Source organism: Colobus angolensis, unplaced genomic scaffold, assembly GCF_000951035.1.
Source record: "Colobus angolensis palliatus isolate OR3802 unplaced genomic scaffold, Cang.pa_1.0 Scaffold20, whole genome shotgun sequence".
In the NCBI taxonomy this organism is placed as follows: domain Eukaryota; kingdom Metazoa; phylum Chordata; class Mammalia; order Primates; family Cercopithecidae; genus Colobus; species Colobus angolensis.
Window position 1 is genome coordinate 1,131,050 of NW_012115155.1, and position 13,642 is coordinate 1,144,691.

The window sequence follows — 13,642 nt, forward strand, 5'->3', positions numbered from 1 at the left end:
TTTCTGCAAAGCACTAGACTGACTATTCTAAGTACTAAACATGCTATATCATGACTACACCACTTGCCTAGAGTGATAGAAGGGTAATAGAACTGGTAATAGAACTATAATACTGAGCCATTTTTATAAATTGGTAGCTTTAAAAATATTTCTGAATTTTTTTTTTTTTTTTTTCTGGCTGGCTGAGCCAAAGGGAAAAAAAAATTCCTAAAAGTTCTTTTTCATCTTAGGTTTGGCTGGTTTTCCTGGAGCTAAAGGAGATCCAGGTAAGAACTACAGGAATCTTGGCGTCATCCCAGCTACCACTGTCCCTGGCAGAGTGAAGCTGGGGACCTGGCTCCACCATCTTTTGCTTCATTGTAGTGTTCACCCGGAGCACCTGGGGTTTCTTTAAAACCTGGCCCTGACTAACAGGAACAGAGCAGCCAGCGGGAGGCAGGCCTCGCTGATGTTTTTTTCTAGACTTCACCCCACTTTGCCACCCATGGCATGGAGTTAGACAGTCACACCCAGAGCTCCTAGTAAGTCCATAAGTCCCAAACCCTGCAGATGGAAAAGATCAGTAAGTTGCTGAGAATAATTTTCCTACTGCTAAGAGGGCTAGCTCATGGCTTCTAAAGAGAGGTGTTAAATCTGCCAAGAGGACTTTAAGGTGTTAAGAGGTACATGTCTCACTGCTGAGAACAGAAGCACCAGGGATTGGGGCAGCCGGGCCCTCTGCCAACCACCACAGCCTGGCAGTCACTACTTTCCTTTCAGGACAACCTGGACCGCAGGGTGTTCCAGGCCCTCCTGGTGCAGTGGGACAGCCAGGTGCCAAGGGCGAGCCTGGCAGTGCTGGTTCCCGTGGGCTAACAGGTGAGATCCTGGGTCCCGTGGCGAGCACAGAGAGTGATGTGTGAAAACTTGCCTAGTCCAGCCCTTATGCCCTCTGTGGTGTCTGTTGTCCAGGACTTCCAGGGAGCCCCGGGAGTCCAGGAGCCGCGGGCCTGAAAGGAAGCAAAGGGGACACAGGTAACAGAGGGTGCGGTGGGTGAGTAGGTGGGCTTGCTGGGTGGCAGGATGGATAGGGAGAAACACTGCCTCCTGTTAGGCCCACGGAGGAGGCAGAGGGTCTTCTGTGCCTTGGCCTCTGAGGTTCCTGGTTATGGACGGCAGTTGCCCCTGCCAGGACCACTTAAGCCCAAGGGCCTAGAGCTGTTCTTTCTCTTCTCGTGGCTCATGAAAGGCCTTGAATGCCATGACCAAACCTCCAGCATCAGGGAGGAGAGCAAAGCACCTTGCCCATAGCATCTCCCCGGTCTGCCTCCCAGCTGTATGTTTCTGCCCTCTCCTGCTGACCCTTCACTGGGACCCCCAGGAGGGGTCCAGGAGTCTGGATTCAGGCTGGAGGATCCAGAAAACTCTTCTTCCACATTTTCCTAAGGGAGCAGCCTGGGAGCAGTGACCCACACTAGCCTAACTCACAAAGACGAGTTTATACCATAATGCCAACCAAATCTAGGTTATATACCATCATGTCTATTTAGTCTAGATCGTAAACCATTGTATCAATATAGTCTACTTTATAAGCCAGTTTGGTCCAGTCACAGTGTGCGCACTTGGTCTAGAAACTCCAGACTGCTATCACAATGCATAAGGCCAGTTCCTGCCTTTCTGCCCTCAGACATGCAGGGTATTGCAGTGAACAGAGAGACTGCTGCCAGATGGTGTGGGCACACTCTGATTGGGTATTTCTATGGAGAACTGTTGCATACATTGGAAAGCCAGGAGCAGGCAGGAGGGACTGTGGGGAAGGCAGGGTTATCATGTAAAGCTGCATGTCTGCCAAGGACATCTGTAGACAGTCTGCCTCCACCCCTGTCCTCTGCCCGAGAAGAAGGTCGTGCTGGTGTCGGACAACCTGGATGCCCTCACCTCCCGCGCTGTGCTAGAGACCCACACTGGGGCCTGGTCCTCCACAGTTCTACTCGATTGATTGATTCATTCATCATCACCTCCTGGCAAACCTTGGACCCTGGGCCTGAACTTTTGGGTTTTTTTGAAAGCTGTCGGGAGCCATGGCAAGGGCAGCTTTTACACCCTCTCTGTCCAGCCCCACAGCAGTTGTGTTTTTTATGGATGGTGTGTCGATATGGGAGGATCCCTGCTATCTGATCCCAAGTGGATGCCACCTGAAGGCCACCAGCAAGGTCTCACCATGGGAAAGTTTCCATCTGGGTATGATCCTCAGACGTTCCTGGCTTGTTCACTGTCCATTCTGATCTGATATTTCCATCTTCGCTGGTCCCCGGTCTCAGAGTCCATCTGACTCTGAGACCTGATGCTCTCTTGCCCCTGAAACTTCTGTGTGGCTTCATGGAGATGATTGCTTTAATCTCTCGGTTGTAAATGGTAGCCACCCTCTGTCCCCACCCCGACTGCCAGACTAATGTTTCTTGACTAACCGAGAGTATCGGAGGTAAAACATGATTTTACCCACAGGAGCACTGTGATCACTCTCCAAGCCCCAAGCCTGGGTCTCCCACAGTCTGAGGGTAGGGAATCCTGCCCTGCCCTTTGCATCTTGGGAGGATTTGCAGAACAAAAGCAATCCTGCTAATGAGCATCTTCTTGACACCCAGTGGGACAAGCACTCTCCGTAGCGCAACTTTACAGTCAAACAGCCATTAAGAGATACAGCCAGGTTCAAATCTAGGCCCATACAAGACAAAGCTTGGGGTCTTATTAGTACAATCTATCATGAGGCCTTCCTCCCCAGCCCCACCATTAGGGCGTGCTGATGAGTGACACCTCCTCCCTTCATCCCAGTTCAGAAAGGATCAGAGCAGAAGGTCGCAGCTTGTTCCATTCCTGGGAGGAAACATGAAGCTCTCAGGCCCTATCACAGTTCTTAGTTACGTACCCAGGACCCCACACCCATTTTAGCAAAAGACTTTTGGCCCATAGCTTGGGGATCGTTTTAATTTCATCATCATTGAGACCTTGTATATCTGTTGAGCACTCTTACGGAGTTCTCCAATAATTAGGCCTAGTAGTGAGTACCAGCCAGCAAATTCTAGGCGTTACCCCTGGCTGACCAAGTAAACATGAGGAATTGCATTTCAAGCTGGGGCTTGTGGTAATTACTGTTTATCTAAAACTGTGCAAGTTGCCCACCCAAGTCCAAATGTTTGCCTTGATTAAGTAGCTGACAGTCCACATGCACATCTCAGAGGGGAATTCCAATAGGACCATAATCTGACTAATCTAGCTGGGTCTGTAGATCATCCTGGAGTCATAGGCTAATAAACTTCTGGAGAGATTACATTTGACAATTTCTGAAGTGGGAGAAGGAGGGGCAGGCGGAGAGTGGGAGCCCCATCTCCCCATCATGGAGGACAGTGTATACTTGTCAGTGTCAGGATGTCGGTATTCCCCAAACTAAAGCCACTGCAGCGCTTGGCCAGTTTTGATCTATCAAGCCAGGTTTCCAATCTGACGTATTTCCCATTTTGTAAATAAAATCATTAATCTCTCAAGAGAATATCTAGCCACTTTAAATGAAAACAGAAAAATTGCTGTGTGTTGACTTGACCTAGGTGACAGCTAGGTTTCATTACTGTGCATTAATTATTTTAAAAAGATGAGTGGTCTGTTCATTATTATCAGTGCCTCTGGGCCAGGCACTGTGTCTGGGCCTTGACCCCCACGATCACACTGAACTTACCATTCTACTCTACAACGGAGGAAGCAAAGGCTCAGAGAGAGTAAACCCTTTGCTCACAGTATCACAGGCAATACGAACTGAATTCAGAAGTGAATCCCAAAGTCTGATTCCATAGTTGTGCTTTTCCAGATTCGGTTTTAAGGAAGAATGTAGAGTGTATGATTTGAGAGAAATCAGTTACCTTCATCCTGTCTCCAGCTCAGCCACACCTCCACTCCTCCGTAAATGGGTAAATCCTGGCTTGGTCACCAAGCCTTTCTATATCCCCCACAGCCGCTGACCACACTCTACCCTATTCAGGTGAAATGCTTCCTCTTGTTTGCACCTCTTGAGAGAGAGGAGCCAGCTCGTATTAAATAAGACAAAGAGGAAATTTCTTCCATTCTGGTGGGAAGATAACCTCCACATTTTATTAAGCAAGGCATGCAGAACCTTCTCTCAGGGTCACTTTTTTCACCTGCTAGAAACAGACCCTGTCCAGTCTCCATCACTTAGTATTTCTAATATTCCACTTTCAAAGACTGCAGAAGAATAATCCAATTTTAGCTCTACATATCTTAGCTATTTTGAAATAATATTTGTTTAGAAACAAAGAAGGACTCCATTTCAGCTTGTAATCATGACATTTCTCTTTTTACTGTTTCCACTTCATGAAATAACATTAGAAGCAGCCAAAACATTTAAACTCTAAAGCATCAATCTGATTGGAAATTATTTATCTCAATGGCCTTTATGTCTAAACTGTAACAGTGTGAATTTTCCATGCCCTTTTATTTTCCTCTTCGGGCAAAAAGTGTAAATAACTCAAAATCCATTTTCTTATCTGTATTTGAAGATGTTTCTCATCTGCATTTGAAGGTATAATTTCTCAGTTAATTCCATTCCTCATATCTAAGTACTAAGATAGTCTAATAATTCATGAAATTCTACTAAGTCAAATCACTAAATTGTCATTTATAAAACTCTTCCTCATTTTTCTCTAAGTTTCTTAGAGAGCTCTGCAGAAGTCGACCATACCCCAATTTTGAGTCCCTTATCCTTCATGTCACTTCTTACCACAAGACCAATTTGTCAGTTATTCGCTCAATCCTAAATTTGCTAGGTAGCACCTAGCCTCCAAGTTGGCATGGTATTTAGGAAGGTTTCCCCAGCCTGGGCAAGACAGCAATGGCTCCCTCTCTACAAAATACAAAAAAATTAGCTGGGCATGGTGGCATGTACCTGTAGTCTCAGTTACTCAGGAGGCTGAAGGAGGAGGAGGAGGATCACTGGAGCCAAAGAATTTGAGACTACAAGGAGCTATGATTGCACCACTGCACTCCAGCCTGAGCAACAGAGTGAGACCCTGTCAGAAAAAGAAAGGAGAGGAAAGAAAGAAAGAAAGAAAGAAAAGAGAGAGAGGGGGAGGGAGGGAGGGAGGGAGGAAGTTAGTTATTGGAAAGTTCTCCATTTCTTTCAGAATCAGGAGACCTGAGCCTCAACTTGAACTTTCCCCTGACTGCTGGGTGACCACAGGCTCGGCTACTTGACTTTGCTGATCCTGTTTCCTTTTCTGTGGCGTGCAAGCAATGTAGAAGAACACCAGGTCCCTGACAGTTTCACAGCACCCTAGGTTTGAAATAGGCAGCTTCCCTGGGAGCAGGAACAGTTGAAGACTTTAGTCAGAACACCAGCTCAATACTAAACAACTGCAAGGCATGTGTTTTCTAACTTAACACACGTTTCTTGGGGGAAAATTTTTTCTGTAAAATCACTTTGCAAGTAAATATTTGGAGCCCTCTCGGCTTGCTAAGCTTGTGATACTCGGGGAAAGCCAGCTTACTAATGGTTAAGAAGAAAAATCCAGCATTTATTTGCTCTCCAGTGTAGTTTTACAACAAGCAGCTCTAGAACCTATTTTTTGGCCATTTCTCCCTCTACTCTGCAGGAGCTGATCCTATCAGGATGCTGCCTTGATTTATAGTGAAGTAATTACTAGTTCCTCCATCGATCAGTACATGAACAACCACTCAGCCAGTGTTCTCTCAGAGTCCAGCGAGGCTTGGAGAGAAATCACACAAACCTCAATGCTAATTTCCAACACCCATTAAACACATATTAGAAGACATTTCATCAAGGTCCAACCTCTGCCATATGAACTGTGGGTCTGGGAGGGTTCAGACGCCAGAGGGGCTGTGAGTTCCTATAGAGACAAGGAAGGCTGCTCGTAGGAGGTGGGCTGTGAGCTGGTCCCTCAAGAATGAGTGAGAGTTGTTTAGGGCAGGGCTACTCAAAATGTGGTCCTGAGACCTGCAGCATTAGCATCACCAGGGAACCTGTTGGTAATGTGGATTCTTGGATTCCCACTCCAGCCGCACTGAATCAGTGACTCTGGGTAGGCCCTAGCAAGTTGTTTCCTAACAAGATGCACCCAGATGATTCTGATGTATACTCTAGTTTCACTACTCCTCTTTTAGGGGGAAGAAATGGCCCCAGAGAGGCTGGAGGTGTCTTGGGAACCAAGTGCACAGACCAAGTGAAACTCCAGAGAGGAGTGAGCCTAGTACTAGTGGAACAAAGGTGCCTTCAGGGAACAGTGGGAGGCTGGGCCTGGGTAACAGCCCCGACTTCCCCATTCACTCCTATGTGACCTTGGATAACTCACCTAGCATTTCTGAGTGTGTACTTTCTCCTGTGTAAAGGAGGGAAATCACACTGCTTTGGAGGGTGGCAGAAAGATCAAACAAGGCAATGCACGTAAAGCCCCTGGCACGGTGCCTGGCACAATGCAGGCAGCAGAAAATGCTGAGTCCCCTGGAGGTGAGGAGCTAGGAAGGGAGAGTATGGGAAACAAAGAGGGAGGGTCAGGCTTGGGGCCATGAACCTGGTGAACAGGGGCTTTCCTATGATTACTGTCTTTATTTATTTATTTATTTATTTATTTATTTTTTGAGACGGAGTCTCGCTCTGTCGCCCAGGCTGGAGTGCAGTGGCCGGATCTCAGCTCACTGCAAGCTCCGCCTCCCGGGTTCACGCCATTCTCCTGCCTCAGCCTCCCGAGTAGCTGGGACTACAGGCGCCGCCACCTCACCCAGCTAGTTTTTTGTACTTTTTAGTAGAGACGGGGTTTCACCGTGTTAGCCAGGATGGTCTCGATCTCCTGACCTTGTGATCCGCCCGTCTCGGCCTCCCAAAGTGCTGGGATTACAGGCTTGAGCCACCTCGCCCGGCCGGTTACTGTCTTTAGAGGGCGTTTACTTTAGAGGACAGTTGGAGGGGTGCATCTCTTTGGGTGGTCACAATAAAGGGAGGTCACAGTGTTTTGAGGCCCCCTCTGCTTACCTGCATGTGACCAGCATATGTCAAGACTGGTGGGGAGAAAGATCACATTCTAGATGTCTATTACGGTGAAGAAGTAGGAAACAGGCCACATCCAGACTCTTGGCCCCTTCTATCTGCATCCCAGAGGGTGCCATGTTGCAGAAATCTCTACCTTAAGAGCATGTCCCTAGAGGCGGGGTTCAGGGACCCCAAGACACTGTGATGTGGACCGTTTCCTACTTCATCACCATCATAGAAGACATATAGAATGTCATCTCTCTCCTAACCCGCCTGGACATATGCTGTTCAGATGCGGGTAAGCAGAAGGGAAACATCTGTCGCTTCTCCTGGGCAATCTCAGCTCAGCCCTTCAGGTCAACAGCAGACGTTTGCTGGGTGCTAGCTGTGCAGCAATCCTGGCGCTCATGTGCGGACTCAACCTCACTACCTGAGGTGCTCCCCCACCTGGAGGGGACACAGGATCCACAGGGTCCTGTGACATAATTTATTCAGCGCTGGCCAGGCACCAGGCTCAGCACCTGACACACAATTTCATTTCAGCCTCACAACTGCCTCAGGAGGCAACAAGGAGACTCAGAGAAGGAAACTGAGGCTCAGAGCAGGGACACCTGGCTCAAGGTCACAAAGTCAGTATAAGACAGAAGTGGAGCCAAGCCCAGGCTGTCAGACTGTGGAACTACTTTGCTTTAATACCTTGGGAGAAAGGATATCATGTCTTGGGCGAGAGAGGGAAGGCTTCACAGGTGGCGACATCTGATATCTTTGCAGAGTTTACAAGCTAAATGTGAGTTCTCCAGGTGAACCAAAGGGGTGAGGCATTCTATTCAGAGGGACAGGTGTGTACATAAATGTCCCGGTGTAAGCTAGGGCCTGTCTACCAGGGGCTTACCTCTAAGCACCTCCAGCTCTTACAAAAACCTATCCCAGCCTCAGTTCTGTCCCTTTCCCTAACACAAGGAACAGAAGTACCCGCCCTCTCAGAATCTTCTGGCACTTCCTGCTTCTCTTGTTGCCTGGGTCTGCAGCGGCAACTGCCAGCCCCTTGGCTCTCCCGCCCTCCTCCCCAGGCAGTGCCAAGACTGGGGGTGGGATCTGAAATGCCCCTGGATTTCAGGGGCATTCACAACTGCTCTTGCTCATTGTTCCAAGAAGGGGCCCTGAAGAGTCCTGCCAGCCTCTTGCCTCTCCCTCTACTGACCAGCACACTGCAGGTGCTTGGAAAATCCAGGGATTGAAGTGAGAGGCGGGGCAGGGCAGGCAGAAACTTCCCCAAGGCAACTGCAAGGAGGTTGACTGAGCTCCGTGCTTGACCAGGGCCACAGATACTTATGACTCATTGTTGGTGTTCCCCTTGTTACCCTCTAGTAACTGTTATTGATAGTCAATAATGAGCTTGCATTTTCCCAAGTTTGTGTAACTGCTTTGAGGAGTCCTATTTCTCTGAAATAAAATAAATATTGGCACTTAGAATCAAGAGGACATGATCTTGCTAAATGAACAAATTATTATCTCACAGTGACCCAGCAGGGCACTGGGGACAGTGGGTCTTCCATGAAACTTTACTGAAAAAAAAGGATGAATGGACGGAAAGAAGGAAGAATGGGGCAACTTTAACATTAACTACAATAGGATAATCACCAATGATTGTGGTGATTATTTTTCCATTTTCTGGACATTAGACCCTTTAGCCACATGAATCTTTAGCCACTGGGGACCACAGTGAAATAAACCAACAAATACTTGTAGAGCATGTACTAGGGGTGAGGACCCCCAAAGCTCCTGGTGGCCACTGAGCCCCCTCCACAGTCTTTTGGCAATAAAGATTACTTTATTTACCAGATATCTCCCAATTCTCTTCCAATATAAATGCAACAGCAGGGAATGGGATTGGATTTAGACGCCAGGTCAGGTTATTGGTGGGCAGGAAAGGCCAGTGGTGCATCTGGGGTCTGTCTGATCCAGGCTTTCATCCAGTACCTTGCTGTTTCACCCCCAATACACCTGTTCTCATTCATCCGCAGACTGTCTCTTTTTATGATCTTCTGAAGAGTCTTTAAACAATCGTGGCAAACCAATGTATCTTTCCATCTGCATTAATCAGACAAAAGGTAGAGGTTGTCTAAGATTAAAAATGTCTAATATCTAAGTTTTATTATCTCCTCTCCTCCTTTTTTTGTTTTGATCTTAGGACTTCAAGGACAGCAAGGAAGAAAAGGAGAACCAGGAGTTCCAGGTAAAGGGCTGACTGCATTTTCATCCCTCAGAATGATGATGGGGAAGGTCTGCCCACTCAGAGGGCAGGTCTTGTTGACTTTGAACGCACAGCTGTGACCTTCTTCCAAAGTGGAGGTTAAGGCTCCAGGGCTCTGTCATTCACGTCTCAGATTTCTCCACTGCAAAACCTGGGAATAACAGGAACTCAGCATCCTGAGGGGTATAGCATGTGGGGCAGGGGCTGAGGATGGCAAAGGGGAAAAATGTCAGGAGAGCTGGGGTGCAGGCGGAGGCTCCGGGCTGTACAGCCGCCATGGAGCTGTGCTCCTTCTGCTCCATCCACGGCTGCTGCTTCCCCGCCTCAGCTGTGGCCCACTTGCCTCTTCATCTTGGCCCCCAAGCTTCTCCTCTCTGCCTCCTGCTGCCTGTTTCTGGGCTTTCTTATTCTTATCCTCACCTCCAGAGCCTGTGGTTCAGTTGGGTACTGAGCTGGCACCAGCTGCAGGGTGTTTCTAGGCCTCTCAACAGCCCTGCCCTGTGAGTGCAAAAGTGAAATTTTTCAGACACATTTCTTGAGCAACTTTTCTTCCTCATAAGCTAGATATTCTAGTACCATTTTGTGTTTTGTTTTCAGCTTTTTTAGAGACAAAGTATCTGTGTCACCCAGGCCCAAGTGCAGTGGTGCCAGGATAGCTCACTGCGGCCTTGGCCTCCCCACCTCAAGTCATCCTCCCACCTTGGCCTCCCAAAGCGTGGGATTACAGGAGCAAGCCACTGTACCCGGCCTCTGTTACTATTTCAATGCACTAAAGGAGACATCGAGGCTTAGAAACATTCTAGCAAATTCTCCCAGTGTGGCTAGAACTTCCACGTAACTATGTAATTCCAGAAGGACCAACAATCTGTGGAATACCACCAGCTATTTTAGCCTGCCTGTTCTCGACAGCATTTACCTAAGAGTTGAGAGACCAGTGCAGCCCCCATATGGACCAAAGACAGGCTGAACATTCAGATAGCCAAGCCATGGGGGAGGTCTAGCAGTTAAGGATAACTCTTTTGTTAAAACAGCAAGGCCCTTGGGTCTCTCTTGGGAAGGCAAAGCAGGGTACCTGACCAGGGCAATGTCTCTCCTTCCAGGCCCTGCAGGTGTGAAGGGAGAACAGGGGAGCCTGGGGCTGGTAGGCCCCAAGGGAGCCCCTGGACCAGCTGGCCAGAAGGGAGACCAGGGAGTGAAAGGTAAGGCCTCTGCATCTGATTCCTTGGTTCTTAGGACTATGCTTTACAGCCAGTTCTGTAACTGAAAACAGGAAACACCCTGTTTTAAGAGTTTTGGGAGTTTTCGGAACCCAGGAGGGTAGAGGTTTATTTCCTTCATTGACAAGTCTTGCGCTGGGGGTTGTCCTAGGCATGGAGCACGCAGCTCTAGAATCCGAGACCCACCTCTAGAATCTGAGGCAGGGGTATGAATGTGCACTTGAGCCGTGCCCCATGACCCAACACCCCTAGACGGTTTGCATGAAGGAGATGAGCCCATCCCACTCCATGTCCCTGACCAGACCAAGCGCCCCTCACCAATCTAACTCCAACCCCTCTTGCTATAGCTTAGGCCCGTTTCTTCCTGCTTAATCATTGACACCTGCAGCACGTCCCGTACCCACAATGCCAGGCCACAGGCGAGACCCAGGGAGAGTCTGTCCACCCCCACCCCTTCACCCGCTTCCCACTGCTGCACATGCAGGCAAAGGCATCCTGCCTGGATTTCTTTCAAACCGTGTGGGTTTTCTCCTTATGACAGGATCTTCTGGGGAGAGAGGAGTAAAGGGAGAAAAAGGTGAAACAGGTAATCACTATTTATATTCTCTTTAATGTGTGCTTTAAAGTCAATTCGGTACCTGAAAATTGTGTGTGTTGGGGGAAAAGACGGTTCTCAAATAAATTTCTCATTTTGGGGAAGAGTTGAGGGTCTAGGCCCGTAAATGAGCCTGCCCACGGCACACAACAGCGGTTAGCAGTTTCCCTCCCCAGCCACTCTCTCACTTCCTTCCTTTTCTCCCTTCCTTCCCCCTTTCGCCTTCTTCCTTTCCTTTTCTCTCTCCCTCCCTTCCTCCCCTTTTCCTTCTTTCTTTCCTCACCCTCCCTCCTTCCTTTCCCCTCCCTCCCTCCTTCCTTTCCCTCTCTCCCTCCTTCTCTCCCTCCATTCTTTCCTTCCTTCCTTCTCTTTTCTCAACTTTTCTTTTTTTTTCTCTCCACAACACGTGACAAGACCTGGTGTATGCGATTTGCAAACCAGCCACAGGGGCACCTGCCCCCCTGGCCTTGTGCCTGCAGGCCCCAGGTACACGGAGGCTGCATGCCAGGTTGGGTTGGTGCTGTAAAGTGGGATCTTCCAGGCTCTGGTGACAGTCAAGCAGGGGCGTTTCTTTTCCTTAGCTGTAGAACTCCAAAATGAAAAAAAAGAGCCCACACTTACCCAAAGCCCCAAGGGGCCTTCCTCGCCTCTCCCACGTGTGTTTCTTCACCCAGGTGAAAACGCAGTGTCCGTCAGGATTGTTGGCAGTAGTAACCGAGGCCGGGCTGAAGTTTACTACAGTGGTACCTGGGGGACCATTTGCGATGATGAATGGCACAATTCTGACGCCACCGTCTTCTGCCGCATGCTGGGTTACTCCAGAGGAAGGGCCCTGTACAAAGTGGGAGCTGGTAAGTGAGTCATCAGCCAAGGGCCTCTTCCCCAGAGGTGTGGATGTGGCTTTCTCTGGCTGGTGGGGTGTTGGCAAGTGACTCAGTGTGGTTTGCCTTAAAAGAAAAGTATTGGTCCAAGCAACCAAAAAGCTCTGCAGCACAGGGCTCCAGGTATGCGTCCTTCCAGCTTGGCAACCCCAGCAGAAAGATGACCTGTCTTCTCCAGCGCTGACAGTGAAGGCTGGCCTTGCTTCAGTCAATGTCCATCCAGCCCTAGAGTCAGAATGCCACATGGCTGAGGGTGTTTGCCGGAGATGGCTCTCCAAAGGACAGATGAGTTGCTGGAACTAGAAGAACAGCGGGAAGATTCAGGGCAGGCAAACACAGACGTTCACTCCAGCTGTCTGCAAACTAGCATCCTGAATTGACCAGCAGTCTTGGCTGTGATCATGTTTAAAGAGAAGATGGGAAGGGAAGAGGAAACAAATCAGAGCAGGGACTTACTAAAATTTGGGGAAAATGTCTTCAGATGCTGGAGACTTGGCCTATGTCTTTCAGCCAAAAGTTCAAACCTTGAGCAAAGGAGTTAAGTCCCCAGGCAGAGCTCTTTTTTCTGGCCATAGAAGCTGCCCCAGCAGGACATGAGGCCAGTTTCCCCCCCTGCTCCCAACCCCACGTGTTCCCTGTCCTTACTCCAACCCAAAGCAAATGCTAGCTTTAGAGCAGGGTGATGGCATGATTACAGAGGCATGTGAGAAAGGTGGATACAGTAGGAGTGAGTTAGCAGAGAGGAGACTAAACGCTGGGACACCCCCAACCCCCCAGGAAGATATTTCAAATAGTGTGGGGTTTAAGTATTAAATATTTGCATGAGACTTTCATCAAAGGGTAGAGAATAAAATGGAGGCAGAGTCATTGTTTTAAAAAAAAAAAAATAGGCTAAGCCAGCCATCAGCACATTGGGCCAGAACGGGCCAGAATGACCGTGAGAAAATTCGGCAGTCTACCCCGGATGGAATCTCCCAAGCACACACGTGGCTGCTTTGCTTTGATTCTAATCCTACCCTTCTTGCTCTCTCTGTCTTGCTTTTTCTCTATCAAGGCACTGGGCAGATCTGGCTGGATAATGTTCAGTGTCGGGGCACGGAGAGTACCCTGTGGAGCTGCATCAAGAATAACTGGGGGTTTCATGACTGCAGCCACGAGGAGGATGCCGGCGTGGAGTGCAGCATCTGACCGGGAAACCCTTTCACTGCTCTGCTCCCGAGTGTCCTCGGGCTCACACGTGGGAAGGCAGAGGATCTCTGAGGAGTTCCCTAGGGACCAGTGAGCAGCCTCCGGAGAGGGGCCATTAATAAAGCTCAACATCATTGACTGTGGCTGAGTGTCAGTCACACCTCCCATCCCCATTGATGTGCCCACTCCATGCACCACAACATTTCATTGAATTCTCTCATGTCCATAGCCAGGGGAAGGAGAGGGTGGAAGTGGTGACACAGAAGGTGAAGGTCACTTATGGTCAACCTTAGTCTTGACCATCTCTTCAGTCATTCAGACATAACATCTCTCATGGTGAGCTCTCTCTCCCCTTTTTTGTCCTCCCCTGACTGTCACCTGGTAACATTCCAGCACACACATGAACTCTCTTCATGCCCTGTGCTCTGTGCTCCACCCTGACTCCACCTGCCCCTGGGTCCTTGCTCTCTCTCAGCTCCC

General features: G+C 49.0%; 1 protein-coding gene across 1 annotated transcript in view; it reads left to right on the plus strand.

Moving 5' to 3' along the window:
* MARCO (macrophage receptor with collagenous structure) overlaps positions 1-13,300 on the plus strand; it is a 60,766-nt gene extending 47,466 nt beyond the window's left edge. The window contains exons 10-17 of the mRNA XM_011941608.1: positions 231-266; positions 760-858; positions 952-1,014; positions 9,219-9,263; positions 10,382-10,480; positions 11,040-11,084; positions 11,768-11,944; positions 13,029-13,300. Of these exons, the coding sequence (XP_011796998.1) occupies positions 231-266; positions 760-858; positions 952-1,014; positions 9,219-9,263; positions 10,382-10,480; positions 11,040-11,084; positions 11,768-11,944; positions 13,029-13,162 (698 nt within the window). The 3' untranslated portion in view covers positions 13,163-13,300. The remainder of the gene's footprint in view (positions 1-230; positions 267-759; positions 859-951; positions 1,015-9,218; positions 9,264-10,381; positions 10,481-11,039; positions 11,085-11,767; positions 11,945-13,028) is intronic.
* Positions 13,301-13,642: the final 342 nt, after the last annotated feature.